We start from the raw sequence: 20,866 nt of genomic DNA, 5'->3' as shown, positions 1-20,866 counted from the left end.
CCTCAAAAAAAAAAAAAAAAAGAAAAAAAAAAAGAAAAGAAAAGAAAGGAAGAGTTGGGGGACCAGCAGTTGGAATAATGGCTATGTAGCTGGACACCCATGTAGTCGACTATTGTTTGAGTCCTGGACCCGGTGGCTTAAACTTACGCTGGGCATCTGTGTGTGTGTGTGCCCAAGATCCCGAGAGGAGACTGGAGTAGAAGGGACTGCGGCGTGGCCATCCCCCTTGGGGGTGGTTTTTCACTTTCTGTCTCTCTCTGTCTTTCTGGCGAGTGCACCTGCCTTGTAGCAAAAAACCTCTCCCTCCCCCTATAAAAAAAAAATAGAAAGAAAGAGTTGGGAACAACAGATAGAGTAATGGTTAATGGTTACATCACTGGACTTTCATGTAGTTGACCATGGTTCGAGTTCTGGACCCAGTGACTTAAAACTGTTGCTGGGCATGTGTATGTGTGTGCTCAAGAGGAGAATGGAAGAGAAGGGACTGTGGTGTGGCCATTCCTGCTGGAGGGGAAGGGATTGCCATGTGGCCATCCCTGCTGTGGGGAGTGGTGATCTCTCACTTTCATGTCTCTCTGTCCCTCCAGCAAGCACACGTGCACTAGAGCTTGAGGGCTGGCCCAGTGCCCTAGTAGTTCAAGGAGCCAGATCCCACATGACTGATTCTGTTCGAATCTTGGCCCCAGCAGCTTATAAAACATGGCAGACGTGTGTGTGTGCCCCAAATCCCAATAGAATGAAGAAATGAAAGAGAAAGGATTGAGGAGTAACCATGCTCCACTGAGAGATGCTTTATCCCTCTCCCTCCATCTTTCTGTCTCTCTCTGGTGAGCCTATTTCTCTGGCTATTAAAAATAAATCACTCCTCGATATTGGCTCAACTAGCGGGGTAGACAGGCAATACAAGGCTCTAGAAGAGGACTGGTTTTCTGGGAAGGATGTAAATTTGATTAAAACAACCCACTATCCCTCCAACTTACTGTCTTATGGAAATATGGTCAGGCCAAGTTTTCTTGTTTGGTTGTTTGTTTGCAGAGAATGCATGAAACTTGGAGTCTGAAGACATTGTGGTTTCTGATCTTGGCTCTAACATGTTACGTAATTCCCAGCCACAGCCCTCCCCTCTTGGAATGTCATTTTCCTCATCCTCAGAACGGGCTGTGAGAGCATGGACAGGGAATCTGAATGCCTGGTGCACCCTGTACGGCTCTAATCATGTGCTTTCTTGCCATCAGATCAGCTGACATATGGAAAGCCCTCGCCTGGAGTCGGGGGAGTCCTGGAACAAAGGCAGTAACCATCAGACACAGGTTCTGGTGTCAGGAAATAGGACTGTCCACGCTGACAGTGTGTACCTGACCGAGGATCAGGACTCACTCGAGAGGTGCAAAAGATCCCCTTGGCTCCTAATGCCAACCACTTACCAACCAATTTCTGCCGCCACAGTTCCTGTTGAGAACAATCATAACGAAAGATCTGAGGTTGTCTGGTGCACGCTGAGCCCAAACTGTGTGTGCAAAGCAAGAGGTGCAGATTGTGTAGGCAGAAGAGAGGGGAGAAAATGGATGATAGCATACCTGGAAGTGACCTTGCATAGGATATACACACCCACAGGTATTCACACACGTACATGTTGCACGCCCGACCCCCCCCCCAGACACAAAACATGTCCCCTTTTAAACAAAACTACTATTTCCTTCCTGTAAACATCCACTACTTTGTTGATAAGCACTTGGAGTTGGAGCAGAGACAACTTTTTGCAACCATCTTGGCACAATGCAGAGAGAGTCATTATGGAAAATTCAATCCCAACTCTAGGCAAGTTCCCTTCTACTCTCTGCCTCCGTTTCCTTACCTGTAAAATGAGGGGTCGGACTCTGAGTCTGGAGGCCCCTTCCAGCTCTGACATCCATGATTCTAGACTAAATAGAGATTAAAAAAGTGGGAACCCCTTGGGGCCAGCCCTATAGCCTAGTGGTTAAGGGAGCTGGATCTCACATGGCTGACTGTGGTTCGAATCTTGGCCCTAATGGCCTGAAAAACATGCTAGGCGTGTGTGGCTGTGTGCCCAAAAATCCAATAGCATGAAGACATGGAGGAGAAGGGGTGACCGTGTTCCTCTGTATGGGGATGGGAGTATTTTCTTCTTCTAACCTGTCTGTCTTTCTTTGGTGGTGCATATGCCCTTTGGCAGTTAAAAAAAAATAAAAGTAAGAACCTCAAGACCAAATACAACTTGCAAACATTAACTTACACAGTGGCAGAAGATTTAAAAATGATTGTGAACACTTTAAAATTGGGAACTGTTGTAAAAAGTCAGGTTCTCCAACTTCTGAAATATCTACGAACCTGGCAGTCCTGGGCCCATCCCTGCATGGGGGTCATACCTACTAGGGCTGGAGGTGAGCCATCCCTGAGAAGGAAGTTCCCTGCCAGTTCCTCACAGTCCTTACTCTTTCTTCTCTACCCCTCACAGCCAGCCACTTCACACTTTCATGTTACTTCTCAAATAGGTCACTCCCTGTAGGTAGCTGAGACAGTAAGTCCTTTTTCCACAGATATTCATGGTGACACAGAAACATTGAATGTGTCCTGAGTTGCCACAATAGTACCAACGGGTGATGGTGATACTTTCCCTCATTTTTGCTTAGAAAAGGAGGAGCATGTCTGCATTGATGTCTTATAGCTGCTGTAATACATTACCATAAACTGTGTGGCTTAAAACAAGAGAAATATATTTTATTATTGCTCTGGCAACCAGAAACCTAAAATCAAGATGACCCTTGAGTTTTAAAGCAGGTTGGTTCCCTCTGGAGGCTCAGAAAGAACCTGCTGCCTGGCCCTCTCCTGACTCTGGCCAGCTCTGGCACCTCTGGGCATTCCTGGACTATAATGTGTCATTGATACCTGCCTCCATCTCTGCATGTTGTTCCTGCATCTCTGTGTGTTCCATCATTTCCCTCTTCTTTATTATAAAGATGCTGGTCATATTAGACTGGGGCCTCCCTAATGATCTCATCATAACTCGATTATATCTGCAAAGACCCTATTTCTGTATAAAGGCACATTCACAGGCACTGAGGGCTAGGATCTGAATGTATCATTTGGAGACCACAATTCAACTCATGAAAGAGTTGTGCAATCAACTCACAATTCGACTCATGGTAAGGCTTAATGTATTTCATTGAATGAGATTGTGAAAGCACACACGATGGAGAGATGGAAAATTCCTCTGGGGCTCAGTCACAGTGGCACATCAGTAGACAATGCTCTGCAAATGCCAGAAGCCATATGCAAGATCAGAGTCCAGTGCCAGGTCGACCTATTTACACGAGGTGTGTGCATTAACCGTGATCCTAGCTCACTGGGACAGGCTGTGTGTGTGTTGGGGGTGTGGGAGGAGAAGGAAGCACAGCGTGAAACCCTGCCGAGAGAGAGACACACAGAGACAGAGACAGAGGGATGGAGGGAGGGAGGGGGAGAGAAAGAGAAAGAGAGAGAGAGAAGACATTAAAAAAAACTTAAAAAAATTAATTTCTTTTGTAAACATAATGATAACCAACTAAATCATGACGATCTAATTTGTGTGTAGAAAGGTCGGATCCTTGTATCTGGGCTTTGCCTTTTGTGTTAGTTTCTCACGCTTTAGTAGAAGGTTGTACCTAGAGTTTAATAACCCCATTCCTGTTGCGGGAGAGTACCAGGAAGGTTAGAGCTGCTTTTCTGGCCACATTAAGAACCACACGGCAGGTCAGAAGGCCATGCAGGGCTCCTCAGTCTCCTGTTCCTACACAATGGGGTTTTCTACAAAGATCTGGTGTGCTGGGACTCAACGCTCTCTCTGTGGATGTCCTGCCAAACTGCACAGTCTGAGCCTAACCGCAGAGAAGCATCAGACCCAAGCTGAAGTATATACTATAAAGCAGCTGGCCCTCACTCTTCAAAGATGTCAAAGTCAGAAACAGCAAGGAAAGGCTGGGGAACTCTTGTAGACAAATGGAATAGTGTACCCAGGAACACAAATTGGATTCCATATCAGGAAAAAAAGGAGAAGAAGAAGAAGAAGGCTAGTGGATGCTCTTGGGCCAAGTGCTGGAATTGGAATACGGCTAGATAATGGTACTGATTCAATGTCAAGTTTGCTGACTTGGGTAACTCTGCGGTTATATAAGAATGGAAGAGAACATGCAGCCAAGTCTCAGATGGCTCACAAAAATAGAGTGAGAAAGGGAAAGCAAATATAAAGAAATGTTAAAAACTGATGAATCTGAGTAAAGGGGGGATGGGAGTCCTTTGAAATATTCTTGCAACCTTTTGGTAAGCTTGAAATGATTTAAGTATTAAAATCTAAAAAGGACAGAAAAATGTTATATAGCCCAGTGATTCTGAAATGTGAACCTGTAGATGAATTTGTGAAAACTCAGATCCCTGGGTCCCTCTCCAGAGCTTCTGATTCAGCAGGCCTTGGCAGGGGAGAGCAAGAATTAGCATTTTTTTTAAAAAAAAGTTTTTTTTAATTTCTTACAAGAGAAAGGGAGAAAAAGAGACAGAGACAAAGGGAGAGACAGACACACCCAACAGGGTCTTTAGATTCAGATCCTACCCCGAGTCATGGGCACACATGTGTCAAGCATGCACAGGGCAACCTCGGGACACGAACTCAGGACCCTCCCACATGGCTTCAGCATCATGGACTGTTGGGCTGCCACTGGGGCCCTGCCACTACACCATTGTGGCTAGCCAAGAATTTGCATTTCCAACAAGCTCTCGGGTGCTGCTACTGTTGGTATGGAACGCACTTTGACAACCCGTGGTAGAAGCTGGTATAGTTTCCATTGTCGACTAGCAAAAGAACTAGGCAGAGAGAGTTAAAAGTGGCTGCCTTGGGGCAGCGGAACTAGAGGAGAGATGGTACAAGGGACCGGGGCTTTTCATTTGGAATCCATCTGAAGTGTTTTATTTGTTTTCCGGTGTACATATTTTAAAGCTGCAAAACATCTAGTTAAGGGTCTTTCTGGCATGTGGCAGGGGGACAGTACATGTTAAGGATCTGCTGGGGTCTGAGTTTCAAGACAGGGCAAAGATTCAGGGCTGCATCTGCAGGGAGAGGGAGAGACCAGCGCCCGTGCTTACACTTCTGCTTGCTCATTCTTGGGGGGCAAAGACCTTCCGATCACTCTAGTAGGATGTGTGTTTTTCCCCTTGGAGTTGCTATCACTGATCAGGTCAGATCTAAACTGCTCAAAAATCTCTCCCAATTCTGAGAGGAGACTGCAGTTCAGGCAGCAAACTTGTGTCAAGACACGCGCCTCTCTTCCCCCTCTTCTGAGGGTAATGAACCTTGGCCTCAAGCCTCATTAAACCCCATTATATAATCACCCCCATCTCGAGTCTCTTTAGAACCCTTCCAGTGGCTGCCTTCCTGGGAATATGCAGTTCAGCTTCATCACTCTTTATTGCTACCTGCTGTCTCCCTCACAAATCAGGCTTCTGACTCAGCCTCAAGGCATACACAAGGCCAGGTTCTCCACCAAGGGTCAACTCTGTCTTGCTCCATCTCTGGGACCAAGCTTGGGAGTAGCTTAGAGAAGAGACACAGAGAGCATGGCGGTTTGGGGCAAGAGGAGGGCATGAAGTCATTCAAGACACTTCGTGAAGGACATTTCCCAAGACGGTCTCTCATGCAGCCCCGGCTGGTGCCATTATGACCAACATGGCAAATTCTGGGACCATCAGTCACTTGCTGCCCTTGGTAACTGTTGCCCTGAAGTGCTCAACCCCCACAGGCAGCTAATAAAGAAACAAATTGCAGGTAGCAAAAGAACGTCACTCCTCTTTTTCTACCAACATGGCCAGGATGAAAGAGTGGCAGAAGCTACCTATAGCTCAATGTTTGAGCAATTTTCTGCAACTACCTGGCCCCCACAGGGATGGCTCCCATGGGACAATCAATCCCCTGAACAGTAACAGCAGAGTCCAGGCGGGGTAACGAATGGTCAGCCAGTGTGAGTGTTGCTCCCTGAGCGAGCACAGCAGGCCTCTGAGCAAGGCTGTCACCACAACACAATCCCCCGACTGGACAAAGGCATCCGCCAGACAACCTGAGCAAGTTAAATTCCCTACTTGATGAGAAAGCAGGTTTCAAGGGAGATGGCATTGTGATTTCTTACCGTAGCATTATCGGATGAAAGATTGAGAATTAGGGCAGATTTCATCTCTTGTCTGACCCTAGGGCCTTGGGCCAGTTACTTGCACTTTCTCAGCCTCAGTTCTTCCACCACAAAATGGAATTAATAATGGAACCTACCTTACAGAGGATGGTGCAGCTTAAACAAAGTAATGAAAGTAACTGGCTTTGTACGATGCTTGAAATACCATCAACACACGGTAAATGCCGATGGCTATGATCATCATTTTCATCATTGTTACAAGCTACTCCATCAGATAACAAGGCTAGTAGCTTCCAAAGTCACCTTTTATTGAATCTCTGTGCTCTAAGTGCCAGCCCTCATGCCAGGAAACTTACACAAGTTCTTTCTATTCTATCTTCACCACACCCTTACCAAGTAGAAAACAGACTCGGGAGGGTAAGTGATTTGTCCAGTGACTTGTCAACGTCCAGTTAGTTGCTATAAACTGGAAATCACTTCTAACAGACAATAGACAATGACGGATAATTAAATGTTTCCATCTAAGCAACATTTTTTCATTTTGAAGTAGCCTTTTTTTTTTCTTTTTCTTTCTTTCTTTCTTTCTTTTTTTTTTTTTGGAAAGGTTTTTGCTATAGGGCACGTGCACTCGCCAGAAAGACAGAGACAGACAGAGAGATAGAAAGCGAGAAATCACCCCCCAGGGGGGATGCCCACGCCGCAATCCCTTCTCCTCCATTCTCCTCTCGGGATCTTGGGCATGCACGCACACGTGCCCGGCGTGAGTTTAAGCCACCAGGTCCGGGACTCGAACCGCAGTTGGCTACATGGGAGTTCAGTGACAGCCCATTACGCTAACTGGTGGTCCCTGAAGTAGCCTTTTCGAGGGGACTTAAAGACAGCCTGACCTGTATCAGTGGAGATTGGAGATGCCTTATAAGGAACCATAGGTTCACAGTTTGTTGGACAAAACAAGCTAGTCCACAAGTGAAGGGCATCCAATCAGATACTGCCAGAGCCACATGGCATGCCCAAATGCAAGGCGGATTAAATACAGCACGAATGGAGTCCACTGCTCTCTACTTCTCTAGGAAACAGGTTCATTTCTGAATCAGCATCTCCCATGCTGAACAGAAGACTCTGACATCTTGCATTTTCTCTATACCCAAGTAAGGGTATGGACCCAAAGGGCTGGCAAACCTTGGAGACACATTCCTCTGTACACTGAAGCTCCTGCCACATCCTCTTCTCCCTCCTGCTATCTGTCAACCCCAGGCTAGGGATGTATGGTAAGCCCCACATAGGTAGATCCTTTTTACAGCCCGCTGAGTGGCTGAGCACCCTGAGGGTCCAAGGCCTGGCTATTCCATGGTCAAATCTGCCTAACGCTGTCTCCAGACGTTACCACTGGGGTAACAAGATGGCGTATCACCACTCTTCACAGAGCAGACCAGAGCCAGAGGTGACAGTGACAAATGGCAGACAGACTCAGCCTGGCAGAGAGGAAGTCCCAGGGGCTCCCGTGACTGGGCCAGGAGGAGGTAGATTAGCACCAGGGCCCAAAAGTAGAGTTCTCTTATGAAACTTAGAGTGGCAGAAGCAGAAACTATTACAAACCAGGAAGAGCCAGCGCCTGCAAGCCTTATTCTCCCCAGAGCCCCACCAGGAGTCCCCAAGACCACCATTCTAAGTGAGTCAAAGATTTAGCTACGAAAAGCTCAGTAGTTGGCCTCAGAATCCCAGAGTTTCTAATCTCTGGAATAAACCATCCAGCAGTGGGTGCAGTTGTGGAAACTGACGTATGGTCAGAGATAGACACTTGCCCTGAAGACATGTAATATAGGCTACTGTCAGATCTGGATTCAAAACATACCACATGGGTGAGGTCAAGCATCTTTCTAGGCCTCAGTGCCCTGCTCTATGAAATGGGAATAATAGTACCTGCCTCACAGGCTGTGGCCAGCCTTAACTGCAGCAACGCAGCTGGCATGCCAGGCAGAGACCAAAGCCACACAGCCTGCTGGTGACAGCACAGACATGCCAACAGAGTTGCCCGTGCCGTGGTCTGGAGCCTTCCCCACCACACCAGGCAGCTTCTGCTTCTGTTATTTGTGAGGGACTGGCCTGTGGATTTCCAGCAAATAATTGGGTTTTACACACCCCTTCTCCCACTGAGACGCAAATACTTTTTCCTTTCTAGGAGATCAGAGGGCAACTTCTTCACATGCATGCGTGAGGGCTGTCCTGTCCAACGGATAACAGTGCTTCCAGAGCCTCCTGGTGCTGGAAGCTGCCTTTTAACTAAGGCTATTACTCCTGCCCCATGGGCAAGTGGAAAAGCTTGTCCCCTCTGGTAGACACCAGGACAGAGCAAATCCTGAGAGCCATGGTGAAGCCTCATGAAAGTCTTTGGCGGGACCAGCAGATGGCAAATGGTTACATCACTGCACTCCCACATAGACAACCACGGTGCAAGTCCCAGACCTGGCGGTTTTAAACTCACGTTGAATACATGTGTGTCCCCAAAATTCAGAGAGCAGAGTGGAGGAGAAGGGACTACAGCATGGCCATCCCTCTGGGGTAGTGATTTCTCACTTTCTGTTTCTCTTTGTGGTGAACACACACACGCCTTATAGCAAAAATTCCTCTTAAGAAAAAAAGTCTTTGGAGGGATCAGGGCCCAAATGTACAAGTCTGTGTTTTTTAAAAGCAGGTGGGAGATGTTTTTACTCTGGCCAAAACTGAAGCGCAGGACTGTGGTAAAGCCCTAGAGGTGGCCATGCTGACATGCGCTCACAGGATGGCTGCCCAAGGACAGATGGCCACTGGATGCAACCAGAGGCATCGCGTCCAGGCACATTCCCAGCACTGCAGGGGCCCTGGGAAAGTGGTGGTGGGGTGTGTGTGGGTCAACTGCAAGGCATTTAGCTGCAATTGCCTGGAAGTTCTCAGGCCAGAGGTTGCAAGTGCAAAGGTGTCAATACACTGCACAACAGCTAGCGTTTACTAAGCACCTACTACTTGCCAGACACTGTGCAGAGGACTTGACACTCCAGAGCTTATCTCATCTACACAATGGTCCATGAGATTATTATTATTAGCCCCATTATGCAGATTAGGAAACTGAGGTCCAGAGAGACTCTTAACTTGCCTAAGACCAGACACACTGCTTCAAAATAGCAGAACTGGGATTCGAACCCAGGTATCTCCCACCAGGGCCCATGTTCCTGACTATGATGTCTACTTCTTCCTGCTGCCATGACATGTTACAGATGTCATCATTATCCTTGTCTTTGTCCACGCTCGCCAAGCCATTCTCTGCCTGCCATGCAGGCCCACCCTCATGAAGCTTTTCTGGTTTCTCTGACAGTAATTTCTCTTGACAAATTAATAAATTGGCCTTCTGGTGTTGACATACATGTATGTCATGGGGGCTATTTTAGTTTGCTCCATTCGGAGCCTGCACACGCCAGGCACTGAGACAAGGCAATCTCTGGGATTTTTCCTTACTGACAGCCCCGTGGGTCTGCCTGAGTCCAGACCCTCCACCGATTCCTCCATCGGGCACACCATACCAACTGTGCACTGCAAACCGAGTTTGCCATTCAGCCCCAGCCTAACCATCTAGTTGGCTGGTGGGTGTTACATGTGCCTTTCTTCAGGCAAAAATGAACAGATTTCATCTCGTCCTCAAAGGGTCCTGGGCTTCCCTAAAAAATGCTTAACAACCCTCAGCTACAAGTAATAAATACAACCCACATTTAGAAAGGGTATCCTGCTGGCTAGTTGAGGGATCTTGGCTACTGAATCACATGTGATGGTTAAGCTTATATGCTCTGAAGGTAGAAAGAACTGAATTCAAATTCTAGTTCGACCACTCCATAGCAGTGTGACTTTGGGCAAACCCTTTGACGTCCCTGAGCCTTAGTTTTCTCATCTGCACAATGGGAACAACCCACCTATAGGACGGATCCGTGCAAGAACTGAGTGAGGCCCTAAATATGGGTGGTCAGTGTGTGCAAGTGCTCGGTAAACACTACTCTCATTTATCAGGAACGCAGCAAACATGGATGGCCTGTGGCTGTACTGAGGGCCAGGGGCACATTCTAGCATACTCCAGCAGCCCTTCCTCCTCCTGAGCAACCGACCAAAAGAAGTTGCTGTCTTGACGGAAGGACTGACTGAGCTTTATTCAGGGGGCTCCCCTCTGACCACATCTGTGCCTGTTCAGCAGCACAGGCCTCTGGGCAGAGAAGATTAAACACCTTCTGAGACCTCAGCTTTGGATCACCAGAAAGTTCCATTTCTGCTCCTAGTAATTACCACGCTGTCTCCGGGAGAAATGGGTGAGAGCAGAATGGAAACCACCCCAGGCCACACTCAGCCCATTTTGAACTCAAATATATCTTTGCGATGTAAAGGTTATGCATGCTGACCTGAGTGGGACACACACACACACACACACACACACACACACAGAGTAATCATAGATGCCTGATGCATGACGCCAAGAAAAACCCACTGAGACGTCTCCACGCTTGCTTTCCTCTGTCATTCCTTCACATCTGAAGGCAAAAGAGAAGAAACCGGGGACCAGTGACAACAGCCAGTCAACCTCCTGAGCGCCAATTACGCCCCCTTCAAAACCATCCGCAGGGGCGTGAGAGGTGCAGGTGGGAGGATGAGTCTTGATCAGTGAACATGTCACAGCCCGGAGACAAAGAAAAGGGAGTCTGCACCTGGCGCTGAGGACAGCAGGTGCTGGGAGGCAGCGGTGGCGTGGACCCCAGCCAGGACTTACTTGCAGAGAAGCCGGCCTCCGTGTGGACAGGAGGGGTGGAGGGCAGGAAGGGGCCATGTCCCACGAAGAAGGAGCGGAGGGAGCGCTCGGACAGGAGCGGGGAGCGCTGCTGAGAAGGAATGTTCTCACAGCTGCCCACACTGCTGTGGATCTTGAGGTTCAGGGGTTTGCTCTTCTTCTTGGCTCTGGAAGGGAGACAGGAAAAGAGAAGGAAATGTACCATGCACGCATAAACTGAGAGCAGGGAGACCCCAGCTCCTGTCTCCTGCGAGGGAACCAGAACCCGAGCAAAGAAAAGAACCCACCAGTTCTTGTGCCCGATAGGCAGAGGAGAAGGGCTGGGCAAAAGCGAGTCTCGCCCTTTCCCCTACTCCCTTTGAAAGGCACATTCCACCACAGGGCACGGTAAATAGACACACGCTGGGCATTTCTTACTCCAGAGCCATCCTGTCTAATGATGAAGTGACCCACTCCGTGGGCACTCCAACTGTGGCTAGGCCTGACTGAGATGGGCTTATTATTAAAAAAAAAATTATGGGGACCAGAAGATGGCGTAATTATGGACTCCCACATGGCCAACCACGGTTCAAGTCCCGGACCTGGTGGCTTGAAACTCATGTTGGGCACGTGTGTGTTAATGCCTAAAATCCGAAGAGGAGACTAGAGGAAAAGGGATTGCAGTACGGCCATCCCCCCTGGGGGTGATTTCTCATTTTCTCTCTCTGTCTCTCTGGTGAGCACATGTATCCTACAGAAAAAATCTCTCTAAAAAAAAAAAAAACTATGTAAAATACCTTATTAGTAATCTTTTATATGCATTCGATATGGGGTTTTAAATATATTGTTAAGGTGTGAGGGCTATTATTTTCTTTCTATTTAAAAATAAGAAGACAAGGCAATTAGCAATTATCCACAGTCAAATACTGGAATAAAAATGCCAGGGTTCTCATGATTTTTTAAAAAGTAAGATCTTTCTCTAGTCATCTTCCTTGCAAACAGGCAATTATTGGGTTGTTGGGGAAATCATGACACTTTTTTGTATGGAAAAACAGAAAAATATGTCATGACTTTCCAGATGACCTGATAGAAGGGGAAGGAAGGGATGCCATCTGCAGAAGGATCCCTCACACTGAGGAAGGGGTAAGGAGGAAACATTAAACCCTAAAGGATCCCAGAAAGGTGGTGATGAGGTCGTGATCTGGAAGAAAGAGGACGCATCTTTGAAATGACAAGCATAAATCACCGACATTTTTTAAAAACTTCCACTTGACCAAAAGGGAAGCTTGAGAACAACTCATAGACCATCACCCACAGCAGTCACTGTGGCTGCTTGGATGTGAGGGCTAACCTTGTCCAGGGATCGGATCAGGCGTTGGGCGTGTGTGAGCTTACCTGTGTCGCAGTAACCTCAGGAGGGAGATGCTATCATTAACCTCCCTCCGCTCATGAGGATGCCGAAGCAATGAGAAAAGGGACCCGATGCAGTGGGCGTCAGTGCTGAAACCAGCCAATGTGGCTTGACAGCACCTACACCAAACTCCCAAGTCAGTCCTGACCCCAGAGATGGCCATTCTCCCTGAGGCCAACTGCCCTGAAGAGCTTGCTTTTCAACCCGTTCAGGCTAGAGGGACCCGAGTGGCCAATAACTGAGCCTTCAATTTTAGCCATCTTTTCTCATGGGGCACTTTCACCAGAGTTGCCCACAAGCCCCCATGAGTATTACCATGTGCTCTCTCCTCTCTCTCTCTCTCTCTGGCTCTAGGTGACTAAAGAGAAAACTGGTAATGGAGGAAGGAGGGGGGCAGGAAATCCAGAGTCCTCACTTACTGACCCAAGAGGAACAGCAAAACTACCCCTTACACGATGTTGCTATTCTCCTCTGCCTGGTGAACTCCTATACATACCCCAATGTCCAGTTCAAATGTTACCACATCTGTGATGTCCCCTCCTACCCCATGGAGTCAATTTACTATTCTTCTCACCTCACTCTCTTAGTACCTCTACCCCGTCATATGCTAGATATGAAGTAGTGTCCTTGAAGTGGCACGCGATGTCACCCCACGGTACACACTCGCTCCTGGACCAAGCCTTGTGGGCTCTCACTTTTGTTTATGCTGCCTCCCCCAACTGGAATGCCTGCTCCTTCTTTGCCTGGTTAATTCCTATTGTGTTTGTTTGTTTGTTTGTTTGTTTGTTTGTTTTTAATTCCTCAGTACTGGTGTCCTCTCCTCAAGAAAGTTTTCTTCCCTTATAGTCCCTCTTTCCACCTAGCCTAGGTTGGGTGTTTCATCTCCCTTCTCCATATACATGAGGGGACTTCATAAAGTTAGTAGGAAATGGAATTAAAGTATGAGTTTACTTTGCTGTAAAAATTTTTTTGAAATCATGTGTTTGTTTTATTTTGTTTTTATAATACACATTTTCTAAGACCTTTTTGAAAACCCCTCTCCTATGATTGCCATGTCCTATCTGTCCAAATTTGTTTTTTCCTAATTTGTTGTCTCCGAGTAGACCATGTCGCCGTTGAGGGCAAGGACTCCTTATGGTTCTTTTTTTAGTCCTTGGCCACTAGCATGAAGCCTGGCAAATAGTAGGGGCTCGTTAAATGTTTGTCGAATGGCCATTCTGGGTTAAGACTCTGCACATATCATGCTGCAGTCTAGTCCTTTATCTTCCACATTCAAATGAAGGCTCCTTGAGGGCAGGAACCAGGTGGTTTTCACTGTTGGATCCCTCAGCCCCTAACTTGGCACCACCTGAATAAAATGCGTGTCAAACCTGGTTTGGAAGCACTTCTTCCCTTCCAGAGGAGCTAGTTTAAGAGCACTTGGCTTAAAACAGCATCCAAAACTCCATGCTCCTCCCACCCTCTTTCCCCAAACTCCCATCCAGTCTGGCCAGGAGTTGGGTGCCCTCTTCCAGCCGAAGTGAAGCCTTCCTGCAAACCGTGTAAAGCCCAGGCTTAGGACTGGGGCCACCACACAAGCAGACTAAAGGTCATGCTCTCTAGGAGGCCTGCTGAGCCTTACCTTTAAGGAATCCACAGTCCCTGAAGAGTTGCCCCCTTGCCATGCCCGAGCTGCCAGTCTACGTATTATCTCCCCAGAGGGAAAGGAGCTTCCTGTTACAGCAGCGAACATCGTCTTGCCTACTTTGCACAGAATATCTAAACTAAAGAGATCTCAGAACTCACATCTTCTTTGAATCAGTTCATCATTCTTCATCTTCAACATTCTGGTCCAAGCCACCTTCCCCTCTCACTTGGGCTGCTGCTGCCAACTCCCTGGAATCCCAGCCCTACTTTTCCTCTTACATTAAGATAAAATTCACTCCATGGACCCAGCAGGTGGCATAGTGGTTAAAGGCGCTGCATTCCCACATGGCCGACCACGGTTCGAGTTCCAGACCTGGCGGCTTGCTTACTCACTTTCGCTTTCTCTCTCTCTCTCTCTGTCTGGTCAAATTAAATAATAATAATAATAACAATAAAAACAATGACAATAACAAATTGAATTAAATAATTCTTTTCTTTAAAAAAAGGTGAAATTTATTTCATATAAAATTACTCAGTTTAGAGACCAGCAGTTAGCATAATGACCATGTTGCTAGACTCCCATGTAGTCGACCATGGTTCAAGTCCCAGACTTAGTGGCTTAAACTCATGCTGGATGCAGGTGCGTACATGCCCAGGATCCCAAGAGGTGAATGGAGGAGAAAGAATTGTGGTGTGGCCATCCCCCTGTGGGGTGATTTCTCGCTTTCTGCCTCTCTGTCTCTTTCTGTCTTTCTGGCAAGTGCACGCGCCCTATAGAAAAAAAAAATTCAGTTTAAAGTGACCAGTCCAGGGCATTAAGTCCATTCACAAGGTTGTGCAAAAGCTGTCTCTATCTAGTCCCAAACAAGCTCATCATGTTCATCACTCCTGAAGGAAACCCTGCCTCCTACACTGTCACCCCCATGTCCCCTTCCCTCCAGCTCCTGGCAACCACCAATCTGCTTTCCGTTTCTGTGGATTTGTTTATTCTGTCTATTTTCTGTAAATGGAATCATACAAAATGTGGCCTTTTGCATCTGGCTTCTTTCACTCAGCATAATGTTTCGGAGGTGCATCCATGCTATAGCAGGTATCAGAACTCTGTTCCTTTTGTGGCTGGACAGTGGGATCCCACTTTGGGTTCCTTACGATGTATTCTCCAACCCACAGTCAGAGTGTGGTTGCTATTGTTGGTTTTTAAAAATAATTATTTATTATCACTATTATTTTTTAGTTTGCTACAGGGCTCATGTACTCATCAGAGAAAGACAGAGAGGAAAAGTGAGAAAGCAAGCCACCAGGTTCAGGACTTGAACTGTGGCCGACCATGTGGGAGTCCAGCACTTTAATCACCATACCACCTGCTGGACCTGAGAGTGAATTTTTTAAAGATATACACGGGGGTCAGGTTAAGGGAGTTAGATCCCACGTGGCAGACTGTAGTTCAAATCCCAGCCCAGTGGCTTGAAAAACACATCAGATACATGGGAATGTGTGCCCCCAAATCCCAACTGGATGGAGAAATAGAGGATTGGAGCATGATCATGCCCCACTGGGAGGTGTTTTCTCCTTCTCTCTCTGGAGATCACATGCCCTTTGGCAACTGAAAAAGAATACACTGTATCATGTCACTTCCCTGCTTAAAATTCTCAAAAGCTGTCCTGTTGTTCTTGCTAAGGCTGTGAGACTAGCAGTGCCACGCCTTCCCTTGACTTCTGGTACCAGCCCCTTGCTGTTCTCTGATTAGCCACTCTGGCTGTATTTCTGGTGATCATGCCTAGTGCGCATGCACCTCTGGGCCTTTGCACATGCTGTCCCCACTGTCTAGAATGTTACCCTGCCTGTTCCTAGAGACCTACGCATCCTTTAGGCACTGCTCAGAGAGAGTCAGTCCGTACCTTCTCTTCCAGCACTGCCAGTGTGTTCTTCATTAAGTGCATCTCGGTCAGAATTCTGCACTCACCTATGACCTGATGGATGTCTGTTTCCCCACAGCCTGTGCCTGGAACATGGGAAGGGTTTGTATCTTCAGCTCCTAACACAATGCAGGCCCTTCACGGTGCAGAGCCAAGAGCATAAGCCAGGTTTGCAGACTCCCCCAAAAGCCCACAGGTCCCAACTCAAGCAGGGACGAGGGGGCATCTCCCTTGTGGGGACAATCGAAAGGAATATGGTCCTTTAGCATTTCTGTCTCATCTGAGTCAGGAGGGCTGCTTTAGAAGCATCTTCTTAGTTCATCCTCAAGGATGGACTCCCTGAGGAAGAAACACACCTTATTTATTTTGTCAGCCTTAGCCACTCCTGACCCAGGTCTGACAGATGTCCTGGCACTCAAGAAGCTCTGGACTGGCGCCCATTTTCCAGCTGCCTCTCCCAGCCTTCATCACTCAGGTTGCCAAGGGAAGTTCCAAGCTGATGTTTAGTCGTGGCACCATTTCCTCTTCCAGAAGTTTGCTGGCCTTTGAGTTAAACAGAGCTACCGGCTCAAGCCTGTTTATTCTCTGCTTCCTTGAGTATGAGGTTGTGTCCCCTTGAACTCAAAAGCCTTCCTTGGGACAGAGCCCTCAGCCTCTTATTAATGGTGTCTGGAGTGTCTGGCCCAGACAATTGGGAGGAAATGGCAGGGCTGGACCAGACCAGACCCTCCATGTGGTCTGAAGTCAGGCAGGAGCACACCTCCTGGCACCCCCCTCACCCCTCACAGCAAACCACAAATTCGGCCACCATTTCACCCAACAGGAAACGGTTGACACAGGGCTGTACTAGCTCATCTGAGCTATTTTAATCCTTTGCGCTTGGGTCAATCTGATTATCTAAGAGGAGGCCTCTGGGCAAGACACTATAAAGATCAAGGAATAGCACAAGCTTGGCTAGCCAGTAGTGTGGCATTGAGGTGGCTGGATTCCACATAGCCAACTGTGTGGTTGGAGTCCTGGACCCAGCAGCTTGAAAAAACACTCTGGGCACATGCATATGCATGTCCAAAATCCTGAGAAGAGAGTGAAGGAGAAGGGACTGCAGCCTAGCTAGCCTGGCCATCCCCTCTGGGGGTTGCTTTCTCACTCCTCCGCCATCCCCCACCATCGCACATCTCTTTGTAGCAAGTACATGTGCCCTATAGCAAAACAGAGGGGGAAAAAAAGAAAAGAAAAAGAAAAATTTTTTTAAAAAGAGAAGAGAAAGAAGAAAAATAAGAAAAAAAAGGGAAAAGAATAGCATGAGGTTTGGGAGATGGAATGGGAAGTACTTCCAGATCACCATTTCAGCTGCTCAGGGCACAGGGAAGAGGCTGATTTGGAAAAGCACAGGCCTACTGCCTCTAACACCCAGAGATGTTTGTGAGAATCTGCTTTGTGCTTTGGCCACAGGCTATACCTTTCATTTATGGCTGGAACACTGCCCAAGCATGGCATTAATCAAACAGGACCCTGGCAAAAAGGGGACAAGGAAGAGTCAGCCCTTCAGTGTTGTGACAGACTAAGTGACCACTAAGGTGGGAGTACTTACTACGTGGCCCATAAGGGACACCTTTGCTGATCCTTGATCAGCTCCAGACTACCTGCCCTCGGGTGTTGGTCCAGAAAAACCCTCAGCCAGGTGGTGAGGCAGGGAGGATGCAACTGGGCCCACGTATTTGCCACAGTCTAGCTGAAACTGGGAGTGATTACGGCATGGAGACTCCCCTCCACCCCCAACTTCGTGTCAGAAGAAATGAATGAATTTAAGTTTAAAAAAATGAAACAACGAAAAAGCATAGTCTACTTGGGATTGATTTCCTTTGAAGTTATAGTTTCTCTTTTGTCATTCTGTGTCTAAATAAGGAATGTTTCTGGTCAATTTCCTCCCCATAATCTACTAAGTATGGCCTGAGCTATCCAGAACTGGGCTCTGGGGATATTCTTTAGCGTAAATAAAACACCTTTTGCTTAAAGCTATATGTGCACTAAAACAACTCCTCCTCCTCCTTTTCTTTTAGAGGTTTTTGTTTTAGGGCACGTGTGCTCACCAGGGAGAGACAGAGACAATGAGAAAGCACCCCTAGGGTCGTGGCCACACCACAATCCCTTCTCCTCCTGGGATCTTGACCATGCATACACACACACTCGGCATGAGTGTTAATCCACTGGTCCCACAGGACTTGAACTGCGGTCTCCCATGTGGGAGTCCAGCAATGTAAATGCTACACCATCTGCTGGCCTATGAGTACTAAAGATTTATGAAGTTAAAATTTTAAATTCTGCTCATCAGTTGTAATAGCCACAGTTTAAATGCTTCAAAGTGGCATGTGGTCAGTAGTTACTGTATTGAACAAAACAAATATAAAATGTTTCTACCACTGCTTAAGCTTCTTGCTACTCTAAATACTCACTGCTCTGCACTCAAGGGTGAAGTGATACATTGTTCTGCTATTAGATCAGATGCTTCATCTCATCTCTCTCCCTCTAAGTCTGACTTTCATTCCCTTGCAATACTAAAATTAACTTTGCGTAGCAAAAGACTGGAAGGAGCTAAAATATGCACCATAGTGGACTAGTCAATTAAATTATGGTAATTGCATTTGATGGAAACTATGTAGGTGTTAAAAAGGATCAGGTTAGAGAGAACATCAACAGTTGTTATTAAGTGAAAGTAGGAGGAGGCAAAGAACAATTATATGGAATGATCGCATAATATCTTTAAAAGATATATATAAACTCAAAAATTAATCCAATGAATAGTACTAGAACGATAAGGTAATTGGACTCTAGCAATGAAGGAGGCAGATGAGCCGTACTCTCTGTGGGCCTGTAGGCCCCCAAGGGAGTACAGAAAAACAGATAACAGTACGAAATACTGGTTAATCAGAACAGTCACATAGATGAGCTGGCTCCGTGGCACAGTACTAATGCTTTTCTCAAGAGAAGCTGGATCCCACAGGGGGACCACAGTTCAAATCCCCAGCCCACCTGAAAACATGCCCGGCGGCACATGTACATGTGCCTAAGATCTGATGGGCCGCAGGACTGAAAGAAAGGGATCATGGCACGGCCAGACCCTGTGGAGATATCTCTTTCTGTCTCTCTCACTCTTGTTGTGCACACACACGTTCTATCATGAATGAAGAAAAATAATACAATTAAATAGAATTTAAACTCAGCAGTGTGGTGACAGTTGGGTGGGAAGGCATTTCTGCTGGAAATGGTATTTCTGCTGGAACCTGATATCAAGAAGCCAGACCCACTGGGACCAGCAGTTAGTGCAATGGCTATGTCGCTGAACTCCCATAGTTGACCACGGTTCAAGTCTCGGACCCGGTGGCTTAAAATTCATGCCGGGCACATGTGTGTGCGTGCCCAAGATCCCGAGAGGAGAGGAGGAAAGGGGATTGTAGTGTGACCATCCCCCCTGAGGGGTGATTTCTCGCTTTCTGTCTGTCTCTCTCTGTCTTTCGGGTGAGCACACGTGCCCTGTAACAAAAAAAATATAAAAGCCTCTCCAAAAAAAAAAGAAGCCAGACCCGCAATGATCCAGAGAACAGCGGACCAAATGTCGGGAGTCCAGAGAACCAAAGGAAGGCCAGGTCTGCTAAACTCAGAGAAACTGAGCAGGAGAGACAAAGGCAGAGGTGAGGCCAGGAGGCGGCAGGGCCAGATCACTGCAGACCTCCCTTGCACTATAAGAGTTGGGTTTTTATTCTGAGTGCCATAGGAAACTGCTGGTGGTTATAGAAAAGAAGATGATGAAATTTGATTCCGTTTTTAAAAGACTACTCTGTGTGATGTATAGATTTGACTGTGGTGGGGAGCAAGAATAGGACTGGGAGATCTACGGTTATTGTAGTTGCCCAGAAAGGGAATGGCACTTTGGACCAGAATGGGGATGGTGGAGGTGGAGGGAAGGGAGACAATTGGGACAGCGCTCTCCAGGACATTTGACAGGGCATGCCAGTCAAATCAACTTGGTGGGGGTAAGAGAACAGAAGACATCGGATGGCTTGTAAGTTGGTGCACCATAGGGATACACAGTTTTAGATCCACTCACTTGTATATAGACTCCAGAAAGAGGCAGTAGGCAGGCTGGTGAGGGGGCTGTAGATTGGATGAGTAGATACTTTGTTACTTTTAGACTGGGCGCTGCCATTTGAATATAGTAACAGGAATATTCTTTTCTGATAAGATATCATTTTTAAACGATACATAGTAAATTTTTTGCCTGGCAGGGTTTTTTTTTCTTTGTTTTATTCCAAGAAAACAAAACAAAAAAAAGAAAAAGAGGAAGATCTAGAAAACAGAGGTACAGACATGGAATCATATGGTCAATTGTTATTTAATATTTCTATGATGTTTCATTATTTTTAAGATGTTTCAAATTGAAGATCAAATTTGAGATGGATTTTTGCTTCCCAGATGGCTTCTATAAGTAAGCTGGTAACTGGTATCTTAGATTTAGTTGACAGATATCAAAAGGTGGCTATTTATAAGTTCCTAGGAATTAAATGTATATGAGAGATCTTTTTAGAGTTCATAGAAAATGCCTATATTGCTAGGCCCTTGATTGGAACTGGCAAATCTGGGGGTACATTGTGGCATCAAGACCCTGTCAGAGGTGCAATATAGCTGACTCTGTCTCTCTCCCTCATAGAATAAATTTAAAACAACAAAAAAAGAAAATGCATATTATGAAAAAAAATTGTACATGGACTTCAAGTTTTTCACACCAAAATAAACTTGCACTTTAATTCCATTTTCCCACAAACTCTCTGAAGTACCCTTGTATTATATATGTGCATAACATATATATTATACATATATAAACATATGAACTATAATATATAGTATATATGCTATGTAATTATATTTTATCTATGATTTTATATAATAGTATAATACATTATATTATATA

The 20,866-nt window shown here is 46.5% G+C and overlaps 1 protein-coding gene across 1 annotated transcript in view; it reads right to left on the bottom strand.

The window, feature by feature from the left end:
• KSR2 (kinase suppressor of ras 2) overlaps window positions 1-20,866 on the bottom strand; it is a 423,164-nt gene that overhangs the window by 170,325 nt on the left and 231,973 nt on the right. The window contains exon 5 of the mRNA XM_006151569.1: window positions 10,951-11,135. Within this exon, the coding sequence (XP_006151631.1) occupies window positions 10,951-11,135 (185 nt within the window). The remainder of the gene's footprint in view (window positions 1-10,950; window positions 11,136-20,866) is intronic.

Source organism: Tupaia chinensis, unplaced genomic scaffold (genome assembly GCF_000334495.1).
Source record: "Tupaia chinensis unplaced genomic scaffold, TupChi_1.0 Scaffold000320_1, whole genome shotgun sequence".
Lineage (NCBI taxonomy): Eukaryota > Metazoa > Chordata > Mammalia > Scandentia > Tupaiidae > Tupaia > Tupaia belangeri.
Note: the sequence above shows the minus strand (reverse complement) of the source record. Positions and strands in the feature narration are given on the sequence as shown.